Here is a 21681-nt window from a genome sequence, read left to right on the forward strand (position 1 = left end):
GAAAATTATGTCATCATTTATTCACCATCATGTCATTCCAAATCTGCATGACCTACACTACTGATTAAAAGTTGAATTTAATAAATTTATTTAAAGAAAAATAGAGTATAAACAGTAATACTGAGAATATTATTACAATTTAAAATAACTGTTTTCTATTTTAATACATTTCAAAATGTAATTTATTCCTGTGATGTAAAGCTGAATTTTCAGCATCATTGTCTTCAGAGTCACATGATCCTTCAGAAATCATTCTAATATACTGATTTACTGCTCAATTATTATCAGTTATTGTTGGTGCTCAATTATTAATACTCGTTCTTATTTTATAGCTTAATATGTTTGTGGAATCTGTGATTTTCAGGATTCTTTGAAGAATAGAAAGATCAAAATATTTAAATATTTTTTGTAATAACATAAATGTCTTTACTGTCTTTTTTGAGCAATTTAATGCATCCTTGCTGAATAAAATATGAATTTCTAATTATTAATTAAGTATTAATCTCCAAGTATTAATTTTTATAACCTTACTTACTCCAAACTTTTGAATGTTTCACAGTATCCACAAAAATATTAAGCAACACAACTGTTTTGAACATTGATAATAATAATAAATGTTTCTTGAGCAGCAGATCATCATATCAGAATGATTTCTGAAGGATCATGTGACTCTGAAGACTGGAGAAATGATGCTGAAAATTCAGCTTTGATCACAGGAATAAATTATATTTTAAAATATATTTTAAACAGTTCTTGGTGAGCATAAGAGACATCTTTCAAAAACATTTAATATATATATTTAATTATTCCAAACTTTTGACTTTTCGACTTTCAATGGGGTCCAATGATTGGAAAAACAAAACGGTTCAACTTTTGTGTATAAAGAAAGTCATACAGGTTTGGAGCTAGTAAATATGTCTGAATTTTGACTGGTACTGTATATCACATAATATAACCAATCACAGCCTCTTGTACTCCTTTTATTTCAGGAAATAAGTTTGGCATGCTGAGGTCAGGAATCCATGTGTCATAACAAAGCAAGCATGCATCTGATATCTGACTGTGATTCCAATAGCTATGTATTTTGATCTGTTCACACGATCACGGCCTGTTGACCGTCAGCATGTCTGAGGCCTGCAAGGTGACCCGGCCCCAAGCTGAGCACAATCAGCATTACTCCAGATCCGGACTGAGTTTCATCTGACCTTCAAAATCACAAGCCATCTGCATCCAAAAATACCACCTCAAAATATGCTCATTTGCATTTTTAATCTTGCAATTAAACGTGATGTAATGTAATTAGGGCAAATAAAGTACAATGAAAAATCTAGTTAAAACAGGAAGCAACGTCACAATCCATGGAGAGTGGGTGGGATTGGATTTTGCATGTGAACTCTGCAGGGTTTCAGGGTTAAATAATTATTTTGGCACTGCTCAGCTGTGGAAGAGACAGGTGTGTGTGTGTGTGTGTGTGTGTGTGTGTGTGTGTGTGTGTGGTGTGGGGTGTGTGGTGTGTGGGGTGGTGTGTGTGTGTGTGTGTGTGTGTGTGCGTGTATGTGTGTGTGTGTGTGTGCGTGTATGTGTGTTTAAGCTCCATGCTCTACCTGCACTGTTGAAACCACACCCGAGGAAAAAGCCTCTCACTTCTGGTGCTTCACCCATCAGGGGCTTGTGATCGGCAGTGAAGGATTCTGGAGAAAAAGAAAAAAAAAAGGATAAAATACACTTCCATTTAAAAATACATTTCCTTTCAATGTAGGTCTAACCAAAACTACAGGAAGAAATGTTATCTTTTGAAAAAAAAAAAGTGAGAGAGAGATCAGTGTATTATTTTGGCATATTTTAATGCCCTCAATGCAAAACTTTCCAGCCTCCCTGATCATTGATGGAAACTAAGCTTCAGCGAGATGGGTTTAATTCCCAAATGCTACTCTAATAGACAATAGTAATTCCTTAATAAAAGACATCATATACATGAAGTCTCAAAGACGCAACAGCAAGTTTTTTTTTATTATTTATCAAGGTTTTTGCTAAAAAAATTATTCAATATTTCTTCTTGTTATATTCATTAATTTCAGTACATTTTTTCCTGTGACCATGTTATATAATGTCAACAAAAATATTTCAGCATCCAAAATTGAAAACACATCAAGATTTTTCAACCTAAAATCTAACATGATTAAACAGTCCTTTTGAAAACCTGACTTGCTGAAATAGTTAAATATTTTGGTGAATCCTTAAATGTTAAACAATATGACATTAAGCCTCCGTAGTATATTAGAATAAGCAACAAACAATGTAAAAGCAACAACGTATTTACATGTACAACGTCAGTTAGACCTATTCTGGACTAGAATGTAGTGAAATTATGACTGTTTATGGTGCAAGAAAACTTGACTATCACTATAAAAGCACTTCAGGAAAAAATAATAGCTATGAGAGTTTATGATAAGGCTTTTTTAAAGCACAGAAAGTAAAAAAATAACTGTGAGAGGTGGGGAAATGAGGCACATGGTGCTGCCGGTGGGTCAGATCAGATATTTCTGAGATGCTCTTTAAAAATGTATCGCTGCTGAGCGCTCACTTAATGGTATATTCGTAACGGTCAAAGCTTTCAGTAGTAAGATACTGTGGGATGACCCTCAAAAGCATCAAAAGACAGAGAGAAATGCAAAGGTGAACGAATGCGAGGAGAAACAAAGGCCACGAGTGCAAGAGAGATTGAGAGGCGAGATAGAAAAAGAGAGATGAAGAGCAGAGACACACCTTTTCCATTACTCCACATGAGAAAGTGTTTTCCACAGCATCATTTGCTCTTTGAGGCCGCAGCTATATTTTATTTATCCATCTTCCTCTCCTCCATCGCTCTTATACATCACCACACACAGCTATGGCCTCAGAGAAATGACCGAAGTGCTCTGACTTCCGTCCCCAGAGGTCACCTTGTAGTGTCAAACACAGCTTCAACAACAGCAAACCAATGCCTTTAGAACATGAGTAATTGACTAAACATGATCCATTAATCCATGATCCATCTCTACAAACTCAAATTACAACACATTTGGACTGATTCAAATATATACTGGAAGTCCAAAAGTGAGATCAGGGAAAATGCTGCTAATTTTGCATTTTTAAAAAAATGTAATACAAATTGCAATAATATTATCAAAAAAAAAGACAAAAATTTATTATTAATACTAAGAAAGGATTTTATGAATGATAAAGAGAGCAACTTGTGCTTCAATGAACGAAAGATCTGTCAAAATTATTATTTTATTATTTTTTAGAATAGTGTAAAATCTTGTTTCTTAGATAAACCCCCCCCCCCCACTTAATATTAAATGAATCACAGATTTATAATGTGGTCTAAGGTTTCCATGAAAATATCAATCAGCAAAAACTGCTTCCAACATTGGTAATAATAATAAATGTTTCTTGAGCAGTAAATCAGCATATTTGAATAATTGCTGAAGACTGAATTAATGATGCTGAAAATTAATAAAAAATAAATTTTTTAAATAAAAAATTAAAAAAATTAAAAAAAAAAAAAAAAAAAAAAAAAAAAAAGGAATATCAGTAATCATATAAAACATCAAATTTTTTTAATTATATATTTAAATAATTTAAAGACAACAGAAATAAAGAAAAAATAATAATATCCAGACCAGATCTCAAAGGATATCAGTAATCATATTATTCTGCAATTTTGTTGATAATATTTCATGTGAAACCACATAATGGGGTCGCAGTTAACGGAGTCATCAATGTTTAGTGGATCAAGAACTCTGGGCAGTGTTCACGATACACCGACTCACAGCAGGCCAATGAGACACCGCATGAGTGTGAGCAGCAAACACACTTCTGCATTTATTCTGAAAGCATGTGAAACACCACTGCACACAGGTGGTTTTCATCAAGTAAGGGTGATTTTCAAGTGTAGTTCTTGACTAAAGTGGATGCAGTTAATGGCCAGTGGAACACCGCGGTCATGCCTAAAGGTATAATTATCAAGTGTTAAATGGGATTCATGCAAAGTCCAATGATAGCAGAGCTGAATTATACATATGCTTAACATCTCGTTTTTAATAGTTGATGAATGGAGTTTTTGCTATCACTCTCCTAAAATGACTTGAGGAGCATTCATCCACTGACCCGAAACCCGCCCGCAAGTGACTGACAGCCACTACAGTGTGTTAGCGCCATTTCACACCTTTCATCTCTTATTACAGCCAGCAAAGGTTGATTGAATCTCTGGGGAGAGCCGGAAAGGTGACAAATCAGCCAATCAGAGCACTGAGTCATTTGACTGGCAGTCTAGCGAGCCAATCACTTTGTGAGATGGACTGGAAGAGCACAGTGAGATCAAACTCACTGTCACAAAGTATGTGTGATGTGCTGATGAAGATACTAGCAATCAGTATAGAAATACCCTCAACTCTGCACTACAATGAAAATATCTGTATTCTGCATCACATGTTTTCTGAAAAAAATATGACCAAATGACTCTTACGAGCTGTTAATACAGTGAAGTTTGATTCCTGAACAAAGACTCTATGTATGTATCTTTTTAATGCATCAGAGACAGATGTTGTAAACTGAGCGTTTGATATATTTGTCTGTCTGTATGTGTTCATGTACCTGGACCACAGACAGTGGATTTGATTCCAGTTTGTTCCAGAGCAGGTACTCGGTTCACAGCACCATCAATGTGCTGCATAAAGACATCCCAATCCAGATCAAACAAGCTGAAGGCAAACTTATCAGACACCTGCAGGATCACAGAACAAATACACAATTTTAGTCACACACAATAATGGAGTGACCTTGTCAGATGTGATGAGCTCACTGCTGCCATAAATCCAGCACTGCATCTATGATTTAGGAGGATGGTCTTACTGGATGATAACCTGTCACTGACATAACATGTAACACCAATCATGTTAAACTACTGGTGTCCAATTAACCCTTTACTAAACCCCGCCTTGATAAACATCACTGTTCAATCCATAACAACTAGCCATCATCCGTTTCTCAGACAAACTTTTGCTTATTTCTAATGTACATTTACGGAGGATCTGTGTGTTTGGAGTTTTAAAAGCAATTTTGGAAGTTCAATTCTGCCACAGGATAAAAACGGAAATTGCAAAAGTCTCAGTAAAGAAGAAATGCGAGATATAAACTCAGAATTAAACCCCCACAAGCAACTCAGACTTTAAATTCAGACTTTATTTAACTCGCAATTCTGTTTTTTGTTCCTGCTTACAAAAAAAAAAAAACGTCTTTACAGCTTTTTCTCTCACAATTCTGATTTCTTTTTCCTTAAAATTGTGAGTTTACATCTCGCAATTCTATGTTCTATTTCTCAATTCGCAGTTTATATCTCGCAATTCAGACTTTTCATTTCTCAATTCGAAGTTTATATCTCACAACTCAGACTTTACATCTCACAAATCAGTTTAGATCTCAGAATTTGGACATTACATCTCAATTCAAGCTTTACATCTCGCAATTCAGACGCTATATCTCGAAATTCAGACGCTATATCTCACAATTCAGACGCTATATCTCGCAATTCAGACGCTATATCTTGCAATTCAGACGCTATATCTCGCAATTCAGACGTAAAATCCAAAAACTAAAACTCTATATACCCCCCAAATCTCGCAATTCAGACATTATTATATCTCGCAATTCAGACATTATTATATCTCGCAATTCAGACATTATTATATCTCGCAATTCAGACAATATATCTCGCAATTCAGACGTTATATCTCGCATTTCAGACGTTATATCTCGCAATTCAGACATTATTATATCTCGCAATTCAGACATTATTATATCTCGCAATTCAGACACTATATCTCGCAATTCAGACGCTATATCTCGCAATTCAGAAGTTATATCTCGCAATTCAGACATTATTATATCTCGCATTTCAGACGTTATATCTCGCAATTCAGACATTATTATATCTCGCAATTCAGACATTATTATATCTCGCAATTCAGACGATATATCTCGCAATTCAGACGTTATATCTCGCAATTCAGCCATTATTATATCTCTATCTCGCAATTCAAAATCTATAAATCCAAACTCAAAAACTATCAAATCTCGCAATTCAGACATTATTATATCTCGCAATTCAGACGATACATCTCGCAATTCAGACGATACATCTCGAAATTCAGACCTACATCTCGAAAATTCAGGGCACATTATTATATCTCTCCTCGCAATTCAGAGACATTACTTATATCTAGCAATTCAGACAGGCCATTATTTATATCTCGCAATTCAGACGATACATCTCGCAATTCAACGTTCAGACCTATATCTCACAATTCAGAAGAATACATCTCGCAATTCAGACGTTATATCTCGCAATTCAGACGATATATCTCGCAATTCAGATGTTACATCTCGCAATTCAGACGATACATCTCGCAATTCAGACGATACATCTCGCAATTCAGACATTATTATATCTCTCAATTCAGACATTATTATATCTAGCAATTCAGACATTATTATATCTCGCAATTCAGACATTATTATATCTAGCAATTCAGACATTATTATATCTCGCAATTCAGATGATACATCTCGCAATTCAGACATTATTATATCTAGCAATTCAGACATTATTATATCTCGCAATTCAGATGATACATCTCGCAATTCAGACGTTATATCTCGCAATTTTCAGACGATACATCTCGCAATTCAGATGTTATATCCTCGCAATTTCAGATGATATATCTCGCAATTCAGACGACATATCTTCGCAACTTCAACCTTCAGACCTTACATCTCCTCCGCAATTCAGATGTTATAATCTAGGCAATTATCCAATTCAAGCAGACGATACATCTAGCAATTCAGACGATACATCTAGCAATTCAGACGTTATATCTCGCAATTCAGACAATATATCTCGCAATTCAGGACGGCTATATATCTCGCAATTCAGACGCTATATCGCCTTCGGCGCTATAATCTCGCAACCTCAGAAGTTATAAGGGGTCTCTCGCAATTCAGACATTATATATCTCGGACGCAATTCAGACATTTATTATTATATCTCGCAATTCAGACATTATTATATCTCGCAATTCCAGACATTATTATATCTAGCAATTCAGACATTATTATATCTCGGCAATTCAGACGATACATCTCGCAATTCAGACCGATACATCAATCGACAATTCAGACATTATTATATCTAGCAATTCAACAATTAGGTATTATATCTCGCAATTCAATCATATCCGATAACATCTCGCAATTCAGAGTTTATTAATTATCTCGCAATTCAGACGATACATCTCGCAATTCAGACGTTACGTTATATCCCATGCGCAATTCAGATGATATATCTCGCAATTCAGACGACACATCTCGCAATTCAGACATTATTATATCTAGCAATTCAGACATTATTATATCTAGCAATTCAGACATTATTATAATCTAGCAATTCAGACATTATTATATCTCGCAATTCAGACGATACATCTCGCAATTCAGACGATACATCTCGCAATTCAGACATTATTATATCTAGCAATTCAGACATTATTATATCTCGCAATTCAGACGATACATCTCGCAATTCAGACGTTATATCTCGCAATTCAGATGATATATCTCGCAATTCAGACGATATTATATCTCGCAATTCAGACATTATTATATCTAGCAATTCAGACATTATTATATCTAGCAATTCAGACATTATTATATCTAGCAATTCAGACAGAATTACATCTCGCAATTCAGACGATATATCTCGCAATTCACGACGATACGCAATTCAGACATTATTATATTTCGCAATTCAGGAATTATTAGATTTCGCAATTCAGACGATACATCTCGCAATTCAGACGATACATCTCGAAATTCAGACATTATTATATCTCGCAATTCAGACATTATTATATCTAGCAATTCAGACATTATTATATCTCGCAATTCAAACGATACATCTCGCAATTCAGACGTTATATCTCGCAATTCAGACGATACATCTCGCAATTCAGACGTTATATCTCGCAATTCAGATGATATATCTCGCAATTCAGACGACATATCTCGCAATTCAGACATTATTATATCTAGCAATTCAGACATTATTATATCTAGCAATTCAGACATTATTATATCTAGCAATTCAGACATTATTATATCTCGCAATTCAGACGATATATCTCGCAAATTCAGACGATACATCTCGCAATTCAGACATTATTATATCTCGCAATTCAGACGATACATCTCGCAATTCAGACATTATTATATCTCGCAATTCAGACGATACATCTCGCAATTCAGACGATACATCTCGCATTCAGACATTATTATATCTAGCAATTCAGACATTATTATATCTCGCAATTCAGACGATACATCTCGCAATTCAGACGATACATCTCGCAATTCAGACATTATTATATCTAGCAATTCAGACAACATTATTATCTCGCAATTCAGATGATACATCTCGCAATTCAGACGTTATATCTCGCAATTCAGACGATACATCTCGCAATTCAGACGTTATATCTCGCAATTCAGATGATATATCTCACAATTCAGACGACATATCTCACAATTCAGAAATTATTATATCTAGCAATTCAGACATTATTATATCTAGCAATTCAGACATTATTATATCTAGCAATTCAGACATTATTATATCTCGCAATTCAGACGATATATCTCGCAATTCAGACGATACATCTCGCAATTCAGACATTATTATATCTCGCAATTCAGACGATACATCTCGCAATTCAGACGATACATCTCGCAATTCAGACATTATTATATCTAGCAATTCAGACATTATTATATCTCGCAATTCAGACGATACATCTCGCAATTCAGACGTTATATCTCGGAATTCAGATGATATATCTCGCAATTCAGACGATATATCTCGCAATTCAGACGTTATATCTCGCAATTCAGACGTTCTATCTCGCAATTCAGACGATACATCTAGCAATTCAGACGATACATCTAGCAATTCAGACGTTATATCTCGCAATTCAGACAATATATCTCGCAATTCAGACGCTATATCTCGCAACTCAGAAGTTATATCTCGCAATTCAGACATTATTATATCTCGCAATTCAGACATTATTATATCTCGCAATTCAGACATTATTATATCTCGCAATTCAGACATTATTATATCTAGCAATTCAGACATTATTATATCTCGGAATTCAGACGATACATCTCGCAATTCAGACGATACATCTCGCAATTCAGACATTATTATATCTAGCAATTCAGACATTATTATATCTCGCAATTCAGAATACATCTCGCAATTCAGACGATACATCTCGCAATTCAGACGTTATATCTCGCAAAGTCAGACGATACATCTCGCAATTCAGACGTTATATCTCGCAATTCAGATGAATATATCTCGCAATTCAGACGTTATATCTCGCAAATTCAGACGATATATACTCGCAATTCAGACGCTATATCTCGCAATTCAGACATTATTATATCTTAGCAATTCAGACATTATTATAAATCTAGCAATTCAGACATTATTATATCTAGCAATTCAGACATTATTATATCTCGCAATTCAGACGATATATCTCGCAATTCAGACATTATTATATCTAGCAATTCAGACATTATTATATCTCGCAATTCAGACGATACATCTCGCAATTCAGACGATACATCTCGCAATTCAGACGTTATATCTCACAATTCAGAAGATACATCTCGCAATTCAGACGTTATATCTCGCAATTCAGACGATATATCTCGCAATTCAGACGTTATATCTCGCAATTCAGACGATATATCTCGCAATTCAGACGATACATCTCGCAATTCAGACATTATTATATCTAGCAATTCAGACATTATTATATCTAGCAATTCAGACATTATTATATCTAGCAATTCAGACATTATTATATCTCGCAATTCAGACGATATATCTCGCAATTCAGACGATACATCTCGCAATTCAGACATTATTATATCTCGCAATTCAGACATTATTATATCTCGCAATTCAGACGATACATCTCGCAATTCAGACGATACATCTCGAAATTCAAGACATTATTATATCTAGCAATTCAGACATTATTATATCTCGCAATTCAGACGATACATCTCGCAATTCAGACGTTATATCTCGCAATTCAGATGATATATCTCGCAATTCAGACGACATATCTCGCAATTCAGACGTTACATCTCGCAATTCAGACGTTATATCTCGCAATTCAGACGATACATCTCGCAATTCAGACGTTATGTCTCGCAATTCAGACGATATATCTCGCAATTCAGATGTTACATCTCACAATTCAGACGATATATCTCGCAACTCAGACGTTATATCTCGCAATTCAGACTTTATTTTCTCAATTTTGAGTATCTCACAATCTGAAGTTTATATCTTGCAATCTGTCTATTTGGACGCATATCTTGCAATTCAGATAATTCATTTCTCAATTCAGACCTTTTATCTGGCAATTCAGACTTTATATCTCACAATACAGACTTTTTTCTCTGAATTCTAAGTCTCGCTGTTGTGAGTTTATATCTTGCAAATTCTGACTTTATATTTATTATAGTGAAGTTATACATCTATATCTATTATAGTGAAGTCAGTTTTATTCTTTACAGCATAATAAGACATCTATTAAGAACTTTTATAGACTCAATTTTGATTTAATGTTAATTTTACGGAGCAGACTGAACCTCCTCCCACCATCTGCACAGCTCCAACTTCACTTTCTTGGCGCAACAAGCATGCTTCATTCTACCAAGAAGACTTCTCAATTTGTAAATTTTATTTAAGCAAAGTCCTCTGCTTGTCACTGTCTTCTCTCACTGCCACAGGGGACTGTCAATGAACTCCAAACCGTGGGATGGAAAGAAGCAGCAGACGGTGTGAGCAATCGGACAGCAATCGCTGATGAAATGCTGATCGCAAAAATGGAGAGAATATGTGGCCGGTGTGGAGCAGACTGAAGTGTAAAAATAAAACTGTAGAGGCTGCATGTGCTGAAAACCTGGCCAGGCTTCACACTGTCTCATTAAGAGTTTCAGACCACCGCCGTTTCTACAAACACATTTCTCAAAATGTTCACACTTCCCGGAGATATTGAGCCGCTGTTTCATACCATGACTGTTGCTTTCTCTAGATTTTAATGAGAGCGCTTTGTTACACACAGAATACTGCTGGCTGGAGATCATTACAAAGGCAATACAGTGTAAATGTGGTCAAATGGGAGGTGACAGGGTAAAAAAACCCTGTCCAGACATTATTACACTGGAATATCTTCAGACAGAAGCACTCACAAACACACTTGCTGCGTAAAGAATATCACTCTACTGAACAATAGCAAGTAATACGTTTACTATTTCTGCAGTGTTTTGTGCACAGTACGCAACATTTCCTTGACAAATGAATTTGATGTTAGTGGTATTAGCCCCATATCAGTAAACTTTTGACTTCTTATATGACTGGACTGAAAAATGTCACAGAATTTTTTACACGAAATCACATTAAAATGTGCAATAACCATTTTTATAAGCACATTTATGTGTGATAAGGTCAAGTGACATACTACTGTTTGAAACTGTTATCTTAGTGTAAGGCATAATAATTCAGATACTTAAAAAACCTATGCAGTATATACACTAAATAATGGAATTAAAGTTGTACATAAAATAAAGATTGTTTGAGTATGTTTTACAAGAAAATACTTTAGTCTTTCTTCTTTAAAATTGTATGTTTAATTTAATGCGTTTCTTTGCCATTTCTTTGTAATTATTTATGACATTTATTAGCAATTTCTGACTGAAACTTATTCCACTAACAGTTTTTTTTTTTTTTTTTTGTGTTGCAGGGTTATTATTGTTAACTAAAACTAAAACCATTAAAAACCTATATTCATTACTTGAAATAAAATAAACATGAACTGAAATTAAATTAAATTAAATAATTTAAAACTTAGTTAGTTGCCAAGGCAACATCTCATTTTCATTTAGTTTAAGTTGAAGTACTAAAATAACTAAAACTTAATAAACTAAATCTTAAAAAAAACTACATAGACATTAAAAATAAACCAAAAAAATTATAAAAATGACGACACACAACATTAATACAAAACACAAAATTATTAAAACTAACTAAAATTAAAATAAAACTAAAATAATAGTAACAATAGTGTTAGGGCTGCCCCCGTTAGTCGTCGAGAAGTGGCTTGGTCGACCAAAATTTTATTAGTCGCTTAGTCACAGAAAAAAAAAAAAATCCACAGGAAGTGGTGAGCTCACGCAGTCCGTGACGGACAGATCATTAACGGCTGCATTTTGTGGTAATACAGTAACATTACATCCAAGCGCTCGCCTATCATTTATCGACCTCAAATATGGCTTATCATCTGAAATATGTAAGTAGTAGCAACTTTAAATGGCCGCTCAATCTGATGTTAACCAAGAAAAATTTATGCTATTTCGGTTTAAGAGATGAAGTTGGCGACACTGACTCATCTTCACAGTATGTGCTGTGCACAGTATTTTTTATTTTTTTGTAGATTTTAATTGTTTCATTTGAAAGTAGACATTTCACTCTCTATAGATATATTTTTCATGTCTGTAAGGCAAGTATACACAGAGTTTCACGCTTTGCAACTTAATTAAAAAGTTTAATATTAAAATATCATAAATGAAAGATAAATATAAATTATTTTCAAAAGTACATAAAATTACTGAAATTAAAATTAAAATAAAAACTGAAAATATAAAAGCTAATTCAAAATATTAATAAATGTTACAATAGTGTATAAATTACATATAAATAATATTTAGAAAATTTTATAAAGATCAACTTTGTTAGATGAAAAAGTTAATCTAAATGTAAAAATAGGCAGAAATGCAACAATTATCCAATGTCCACCATAAATAATTTAAAATAATTCATATCAGCCGATGACCACTAGGGTACATTGTTAATCACTAATGATAAATATTCTGTAAATACTTTGATGAATCAGCGTTACACACCTAACGCACACAAGAATGCATATCAAATCAGCATTTTAAGTGGGAACTTCCCAGGAGCAGTGTGTGGTTAGCAAATGTGAACTGAATCTGGGTTGTGGAACTCAAATCAAACACAGAAAATACATCATATACAACTACAGCAAAAATATGGAATGAATAACAACTTTTATGTCTCAGATAAATAATTTTACTGTCAGGTTTGGAAACACAGTTATTACAACTTACATCATCCCAGAATATGGGGTTGTGTTCGTAGCCTCCCACAGAAAGAGTGTCACCTTGGAGACGGAGGTAGACTGATGCATCATGATCTCTGACGTTGGGCATATTCTAGAAAAAAATAAAAATAAAAATTTTAGAATTTAAAAACAAGTTCACATCATACGTTAAAATATCAACATTTCAAAAGAAAACTAGCTCATTATGTTCATGTATGACAAGGCTTTTGTAGCAGGCATATGGTGCTTTACTAAACAACAACATGACTCCATCTCACCACATGCTGATATGAGCTATGTGCTCAGTCACACACTACCTTTCCAACGCTTGGAAGAATTGAGGATTTTAAATGTTTTTGAAAGAAGACTCTTATTTTCACTAAAGTAATATTGTGAAATATTATTACAATTTAAATTAATTGTTTTCTATTTGAAACAAATGCAATTTATTTTTGTGATGCAAAGCTGAATCATCTCGCAGTAAAAAAATTTCTGCCACAGAATATTGTGACTTTTTTATATCTCATTATTCAGTTTTTCTCAGAATTGTGAGGAAAAAAACGTTTGACAAAAGAAGAAAAAAACAATAAAAGAATTTATCTTTATGTTTTTATCCCATGGCAGAAATACGTTTTTTTTTTTACTGTATTTTTGAACAAATAAATGTGGCCTTGGTGAGCATAAGAGGCTTCTTAAAAAAAAAAAAAAAGTAATCTTAATTATTTCAAACTTTTGACCGGTAGTTTTTGTCCACTGTTTATTTTAATGCTGATTTAAAAATGGGGATTAATATTTATTGATCAGTTTCACAGACCCTCCAGGAGCAAAAAAGTCAATCAGCTTCACTAGCACATCACATCAGTAACACTGCTGTCATCAACTATGCATTAGACCACAAGCTCTCTCTCTCTCTCTCTCTCTCTCTCTCTCACACACACACACACACACACACACACACACACACACACACACACACACACACACACACACACACACACACACACAGTGTTGCATAATCCACAGAGGGGCTGTGAGTTAAGTGCTCATGCCACAGCCGCTGTTGTGTTTTGCCACTGCAGTGTAAAATGAATAGAGCAAGACGACCCCTGTACGGCTTAAAAACAGAGCAAGTGAAAGAGGGACAGCAGGAAGACTGCACTAGGAATGAAGTGCATCTACTGATGGTGACGTGTAGAAAAACTTGCTCTGCCATTTTTTATTGACCCCACTAAAACAGGATCAATTTTTAGCAACATATTTTAGTTTTCAATATTATAACAATTATTCCTTTTTTTTCCTTTTTTTTTTAACATGCAACAGGATTCTTTGATGAATAAAAAGTTGAAGAGAACAACAAAAAGAAATATTTTGTAACAATATACATTACCGTTCAAAATTTTGTTGTTGTTGTTGTTGTTGTTGTTGTAATTAATACTTTTATTCAGCAAGGACGTTAAATTGATAAAAAAGTGACAATAAAAACTTTCTATTTTGATTTAATGTTGTTCTTTTAAACTTTTTATTTCAACGTGAGTAATAAATCATCATATTAAAATGATTTCTGAAGGATCATGTGACTCTGAGGACTGGAGTAATGATGCTGAAAATTCAGCTTTACATCACATTATAAATATCACATTATAAATTACATCACATTATAAATTATATTTTAAAATATACTGAAATGTTATTTTAGACTGCAATAATATTTCACAATATAATTTTTTTCTGTAATTTTGATAAAATAAATGCAGCCTTGATGAGCGTAAAGAATCTTCTTTAAAAATCATTAAAACTCATACTCAAACATAACTGATCCTAAACTTTCGAACAGCAGTAAAATTCCTTTATAAAATATAATCATATATTAATATTGCCTGTAAATACATATAAATGTAACTCCATGGCAGCTACAAACTGCTGGGAAACAGCAATCTAGTGTGAAACATCCATTTATAATTTTCACCCAATTCAAACCGACACTTGTGCCACGTCATTTTCTTTGGTTTCCTTGGTAACACATTTAATTTAGTACAATTCCTTGATTTCTTTCACACAATGTGTAGAGGGCACACAAAGATGAAGGTCATCTACACAAGTGTTTAATAGAATCCAAGAAGATGATAATCCATGAAAGTAAAGGGAACACGCAGCAAAATAAGAACATCAATACTGGACAAACTAAAGGAGAAACAGAGGAACTTAAATGAACTAATCAAAGTACAACAGAAACTAGGTCTAGTGAACTCAAATGAAAACAAACACAAGATGTAAAATGCAGTATCAATGCATCATTGCAAGTAAGTCGGATGGGGCAAGTGGCCTGAAACTCTTTCAAACTGGGTCTGGGTCATCAGGACATCCTTATTGTTGAGCCCTAACCTATTTCTCACAGGTGGTGATAGTGCAACATTACTGTAGTTGTGACTTTAGCTACTAGGGCACAACATACAATAAGCTTAATTAATTATTATTTTTTGTTTGTTTTTAACAACATGCCAGCTTCTTTGGCTGTTTTCCTGCCAAAAACATATCTGAGTAATTAAAATTTCAAATGCAAACAAAATAAGAAATTTAAGCTATTCTAAAAAATTCTATTCTATACTAAAAACTAAAAGCTATTCTAAAACTAAATTTGGAATAACTTGAATGAAAACTTTGTACATTAAATTAATTAAGACATACAGTAGGATGAATATTTGCAGTAAAAATAATATTACTTAATTTAAATATAGATCAGTGCTATTGCAACACATGGTTCAACTGGACCGCAGGTGCTTAGAGAATAAAACACGAATTTGAACTAAAATAATTGCATACAAAAGTGGTATAACTGTTCCGGTTTTTTTTTTTTTTTTTATATCAACATTTATATCAGTCAATAATGGATGTTGGACTCTGTTTCCTTGCATGCACCATGATTTTAATAAATCATGCACATTACCGCCTCACTGTTATATGTAATATTTGCATTTCTCCCCTTAATGATGTGACTTTGAGTGTGTCAGCTGTGGTTTTGTGCATGGAATTCTAAAGATCTGTGCTATGCTGAACTGGACAGTGAGACGCATTTAAAAGCTCACCTGAATGCCCTTGGTTCTTTCTGTGACGATATAAGCATGGTGCATGGTAATCAAAGGAACACTGACGCCTGCCATTTTACCAAGCTTAGTGGCCCAGACACCTAAAAACACACACAGGGGTAAGTGACAGGATTTTGCTGTATTATATGGTATTAAAACAGAAACTTGATGAAATTTGATTATGAAATCCATTTTAAGAAATACTTAAAATATTTAAGTAAAATAATCAAAAAGTAAACATTCATTTAAATAAAAATATTAAAAATAATAAGAAAATTACCCCCTACCTCACTAGAACCTTTACAGAATGTATAAATGACTTGTGATATAATTTTTATTAATATTTCTAAATGTTTTAAAGGGTCATTTAGTGTAAAATACTAAATCGACTACTCGGATAAAAAAAAAAAAATAATTTGACAATTTAGCTGAATAATTGAGAAACTGATAACAGGCAAAACGTGATCCAAATTGATGAGATTCATCTGAAAGGTAAATTCATTGTATGATTTATATTCAGACATATGAATATTTACATATTTAATAGCCCATATTTTAATTACTGTAAAGAAACACTATGAATGCAAAGTGAGATTTCACTCAACCTTTAGCTTTTAATGAAAAGTAAAGATGTCTGAACTGTACATCTTATTCAAGGAGATATTAAATAATCCCATTAATTACAATAAGAATGAATTTAAAAATAATAACACTAGTAACAACATGCCACTTGGGGCTTTTGTGCCAATTCTAGGGGGTCAGTTTACCCCAAGGGTCTAATTGTATCTTTTTACTTCAAAATAAAAACTATAACTCCACTTTTCATTAACAAAGACTTTTCATTATCAAAGACTGCCCTCTGCTGGTGAAGTCTGCATCATTCTGACCTGCACAATTCACCACACATGGTGTTTGGATGGTCCCATAGGCTGTTTGCACCTCTTTCACTCTCTTAACACCCAAATCATCAACCTTGACCTGGATACCCGTCACTGGACAATTCTCAATCACCTGTAATCAATAATAACTGTATCATTAAGGTTAATGCAAACCACTGGCTTAAAATACAGTAATTCACCCTGCTCCAACAGCTTATATATAGAATAATTCCATCAACATTTAAAAATAGTAAAGGGTATGGAGACGTACAGTGGCACCGCGTGCAGTGGCTGCTCTGGAGAGGATGGTGCAGGTGCCCGCTGGATCCATGGTGCCATCTTTAGGCACGTAAAGTGTGCCATAAAGATCTTTCACATTCATCAGAGGATACAGGTCCTTGGTCTCAGCTGGCGACAGGACGTATGACTCAATGCCATATGCTTTACCCAGCTGAAATGAGTATTTTACTTATCAGATTATCTTTTATCATTCACATTTCATTCTTTATGATTAATAAATGATAGATTTTCTAGGCTAGGCTAGAAAAACAGTCAAGTAATTTATTAAAATCATTTGTTTTTGCAATTTGACTGTGCAGTCCCATCTTGGCAAGATGTGTGGTTTAGGATTTGTGCCATACCGACATGAGGCGCTTGTACTCGTCCAGTCGCTGCTTGTTGGAAGCAATGAACAGGCCTCCATTTTGGATCCAGCCCGTCTCGAGGCCAGTCTCCTCCTCCAACTCTGAGCTGATCACGTTGCGAGTATGCGCCAACAGCTCCAGCTCGGTATCACTAGGTCTTAACTGCCACAAAAGCCCTGTGAAAAGGTAAAAAGATTGTACTATCCAAACAAAGAAACAAAATTCAAAAGACGAGCTGGATCTCCTTTGTATTTGACAGACTGCTACCCCCAAGGATTTCGCTTTAAAGGGTTACTCTACCCAAAAATTTTGTCTTTAATCCCTTACCCCATGTCATTCCAAACCCGTAAAAGCTTTGTTCTTCTTTGGAACACAATTTAAGATATTTTGGATGAAAACAGGGAGGCTTGAGACTGTCCCATAGACTGCCAAATAAATAACAGTCACATTGGGGTAAGTGAATAATGACATCCCTTTAACTTTTACAAAACCAGCTCTGTAAGCCTATTCATGGAGCAAACTCTTGAACTAAACTGTACAAGTGAGTCACTGAATCTGCTTTGCAACATAAACTACATTTTCTACATTGTGCATATGCAACCTGGATTCATTTTTTACACATTGTGCATTGAAGCAAAACTTATGTGCTTCTGCCTATACTCTTTGCACAGAAAGAAACCATAATCAACAAATTCTCTAATCACAAAGTAAACAAAGCGCAATACCTGCTGTGTGCCAGGTGGTGCCTGTAGTCAATCTGTCCCTCTCCAGCAGAACCACATTGGTCATGCCCAGTTTACACAGGTGGTAAAGGGTCTGGCAACCCAGGCTTCCTCCTCCGATCACCACAACATCTGCAAACTTCGGCAGGGGTTTAGTGGGTCCACTGATGCCATCCTCCTGTTTAAGGGGCTTCTCATAGGGGACACTCTTCTCTGTGGTGTGTGTCGACTGGGAGCTATAGCAGCGGGTGGTGGCACGGCAGAGGGGTGAAAGGGGCTTTCGGCATGCCATCCCCCTCCTTGCTGCTGTTCCCAAGAAGGCCAAGGCCCCTGCAACAGTACAAGACTATAAACACATACTTTTATTGCAAAATGTTAATAGACTGTAAATGAGTGCCTCAGAGTTCAGTGCTGGGTCCACTTTTATGTAAAATTGTATTTATTTATTTTTTTATTCTATATCAGTATCTGACATAGGATAAACATCTGCCCATTAAAAAAAAAAACAAAAAAAGAAAAAATTGTTTTCCCTTAAAAATAACACATATGACCCCTACTATATTGCTGCGATTTTACTTGGTTCAGTCATAATAAATGTATTTATTTATTCATTCATCTAAAGCTAAACGTATCATTTTTATTTATTTTTATTCTATCCTTAACATTTAATTGATAATTTTACAAGTAGCTATTCAGCATATGATCACCATGTGAGTCTGTTTAGAGAAGTGTTTTAAATACAGAAAATTCAGCCTTTGCTCCCCGCATTGTTCAACAAAACCAATCACCTAGAAATAATGTCCAGCTTGTCTTTGCAGAACATAATGCAAAATCTATGGTGAATTATTTTTGCAATTCTCAACGTATGCAATGCAAACACTTGACAAGTAAATTTAAGAATAATAACGTGCAAAGCAGTCAACATTTCAAACACAATCCACGCGTTTTGTAAAACAGGTGGCATGCACTGAAAAAAAAAAACATAAACAAGAACTTAACACTTAACCAACTAATACTAGTACTTACCTTTTCTTTTTCTTGTCTATTATATTCAAAAAAAAAAAAAAAAAAAAAAAAAAAAAAAAACCCTGGCTACGTGTTCTGTACTAGATTAACTGAGTATACTTGTATACCGTTGTTGTTCTCTCGTTGATCTGATTGTTTCTACTGTTCTCATTTGTAAGTCGCTTTGGATAAAAGCGTCTGCTAAATGATTAAATGTAAATGTAAATGTAAATGTAACTTAAAGCAATCAGCGTGTGAAGTAGGGCAGTAGTTCAGTAGTAACCTCACGTTTGTGTCGCTCACCTATATAAAACTTACTGAAAGAGCGTAAAAAAACTGCTCTGTTTGTTAACTGCTTCTTTAAGAGTGTGAGACTGTTAGATATTTTCATAAATAAATATGGCTGATTGCTGACTGAGCATGTGGACGAAAACAGCTGTGCTGTGGCAAACTTCAGAACTGCAGATGCGTGAATGAGCCAACATACTATTGAAACAAGCGGAGAGCTGCGACGCGTCTGACAGCAAACTACAGAAGCGACTCACAATTGATTTGTTACAGATTTCATGCTTCACGCTGGATAGTGGGTTTTCGAGGAGGCTCCTGTGTAGTCAGGTTTCGACAGTTCACAATCGATGAATCTCAGACAGGTACAGCACGTGACCTTTTTTAATAACTGCTATGAAAATCTGTATCATTTAAAGAACATAATTAAGCCGACATAACTTTTAAACCTTTCCTCAAACACTGACGAACATACAAAGTGCATGAATATTTCATGAGGTACTGAGCGGTTTATGATTGGTTGTCTGTTCCTTAACAACTCGCCTAGTTCGGATTTCCAAATTCGGATTCAAAATTACAAGTGTGAAACGTTTAAATTGGGTTAAAAGTGGACTTACTTTACGTTTTCAGTCAGTTTAACTTGACATTTCAAAACATCAGAAGAGGAGTCGGCACCATTCCAAAAATGCTTTCTTGGCAACTAGGTTTTGAGACAGCCTGAAGGTTTTTCAGAGAGTTCCAGAACAATGCATGTATTGCTTACCTGTCAGATGAATAAATCCACTAGGACAAAAGAAGAAAACACAAGAAATGGTTTTGCTGTTGCTCAGACGTTGGGTGCTGTGTAGTGCACACTGCAGCTTGCAGCTAAAACGGTTGCAAGCTGCCAAATAGACATGTTAACCCTAGTTTATACTCTCCACCCACCAACAGCACGATTTGTAGTAAGTTCAGTCTGACTGCAGAACCAATGGTATGTTGTGGAAAGGAAGAAATAAATATTATTTTTTATTATTTTAATATATAAAAATATATATTTTTATGTTATAATTATTTTTTATTCTGCAAATGTATATAATAGCAGATACATAAGTATACAGTTTATATTTTATAAATATGTTACCAAAGATGGGGAGATTTAAAAGTTTAGGGTATTTTTATATATATATTTTTAAATACACATTGATCAAACATTATTCTGAATACTCATATGCAGTATGTGGGTATATATACAGATTTATACATTTACATAATCTATAGGTTTATGTGTTTCCCCTCAGAGCAGACTTCTGCTCTACTGTTATAGGATTCTGAATTATAGGAGACTCCATTGCTTCTGAAAAATATTGAGAACATAGATGTGCATTACAGGAGAGATATAATAGCAAGGTGGAGAAAGATCTCGATTTCAAACAGACATTATAAAATACAAACATGAACATGCTGTATAAAATTGGTGTCAGTATAGGCATGCAAATAAGCTCATGCATGGAATTTGATTCTTAATTTCACAAAGAAAAAATTTTTTAGGAATAGGTTATGTTTACTATAATGGGTTTTGAGGGTTTTTTTTAATGTAATGTCTTACAATTTCACAGACAGAAACTGAGTCACTTTTGTTTAAGACAGAATAATAACAGTGTTTTCCAGAGACTGTGAACTTTGACCATTATTGGCTGACCTAATTTTATTTACAAGCCCAAAAAACATCCTGGAGAGCTTGGAAACTCTGGGTGCTTCTCAATATCCCTCCTCGTTTCCTC

At 34.4% G+C, this 21681-nt stretch overlaps 1 protein-coding gene across 1 annotated transcript in view; it reads right to left on the reverse strand.

The window, feature by feature from the left end:
- LOC109064274 (sarcosine dehydrogenase, mitochondrial-like) overlaps nucleotides 1-20811 on the reverse strand; it is a gene marked incomplete at its 5' end in the record, with an annotated part of 60870 nt that extends 40059 nt beyond the window's left edge. The window contains 9 exons of the mRNA XM_042764546.1: nucleotides 1605-1691; nucleotides 4639-4768; nucleotides 13309-13413; nucleotides 16385-16485; nucleotides 17272-17395; nucleotides 17534-17713; nucleotides 17904-18082; nucleotides 18632-18958; nucleotides 20682-20811. Of these exons, the coding sequence (XP_042620480.1) occupies nucleotides 1605-1691; nucleotides 4639-4768; nucleotides 13309-13413; nucleotides 16385-16485; nucleotides 17272-17395; nucleotides 17534-17713; nucleotides 17904-18082; nucleotides 18632-18958; nucleotides 20682-20811 (1363 nt within the window). The remainder of the gene's footprint in view (nucleotides 1-1604; nucleotides 1692-4638; nucleotides 4769-13308; nucleotides 13414-16384; nucleotides 16486-17271; nucleotides 17396-17533; nucleotides 17714-17903; nucleotides 18083-18631; nucleotides 18959-20681) is intronic.
- Between the last annotated feature and the right edge of the window lie 870 nt (nucleotides 20812-21681).

Source organism: Cyprinus carpio, chromosome A10 (genome assembly GCF_018340385.1).
Source record: "Cyprinus carpio isolate SPL01 chromosome A10, ASM1834038v1, whole genome shotgun sequence".
Classification (NCBI taxonomy): Eukaryota; Metazoa; Chordata; class Actinopteri; order Cypriniformes; family Cyprinidae; genus Cyprinus; species Cyprinus carpio.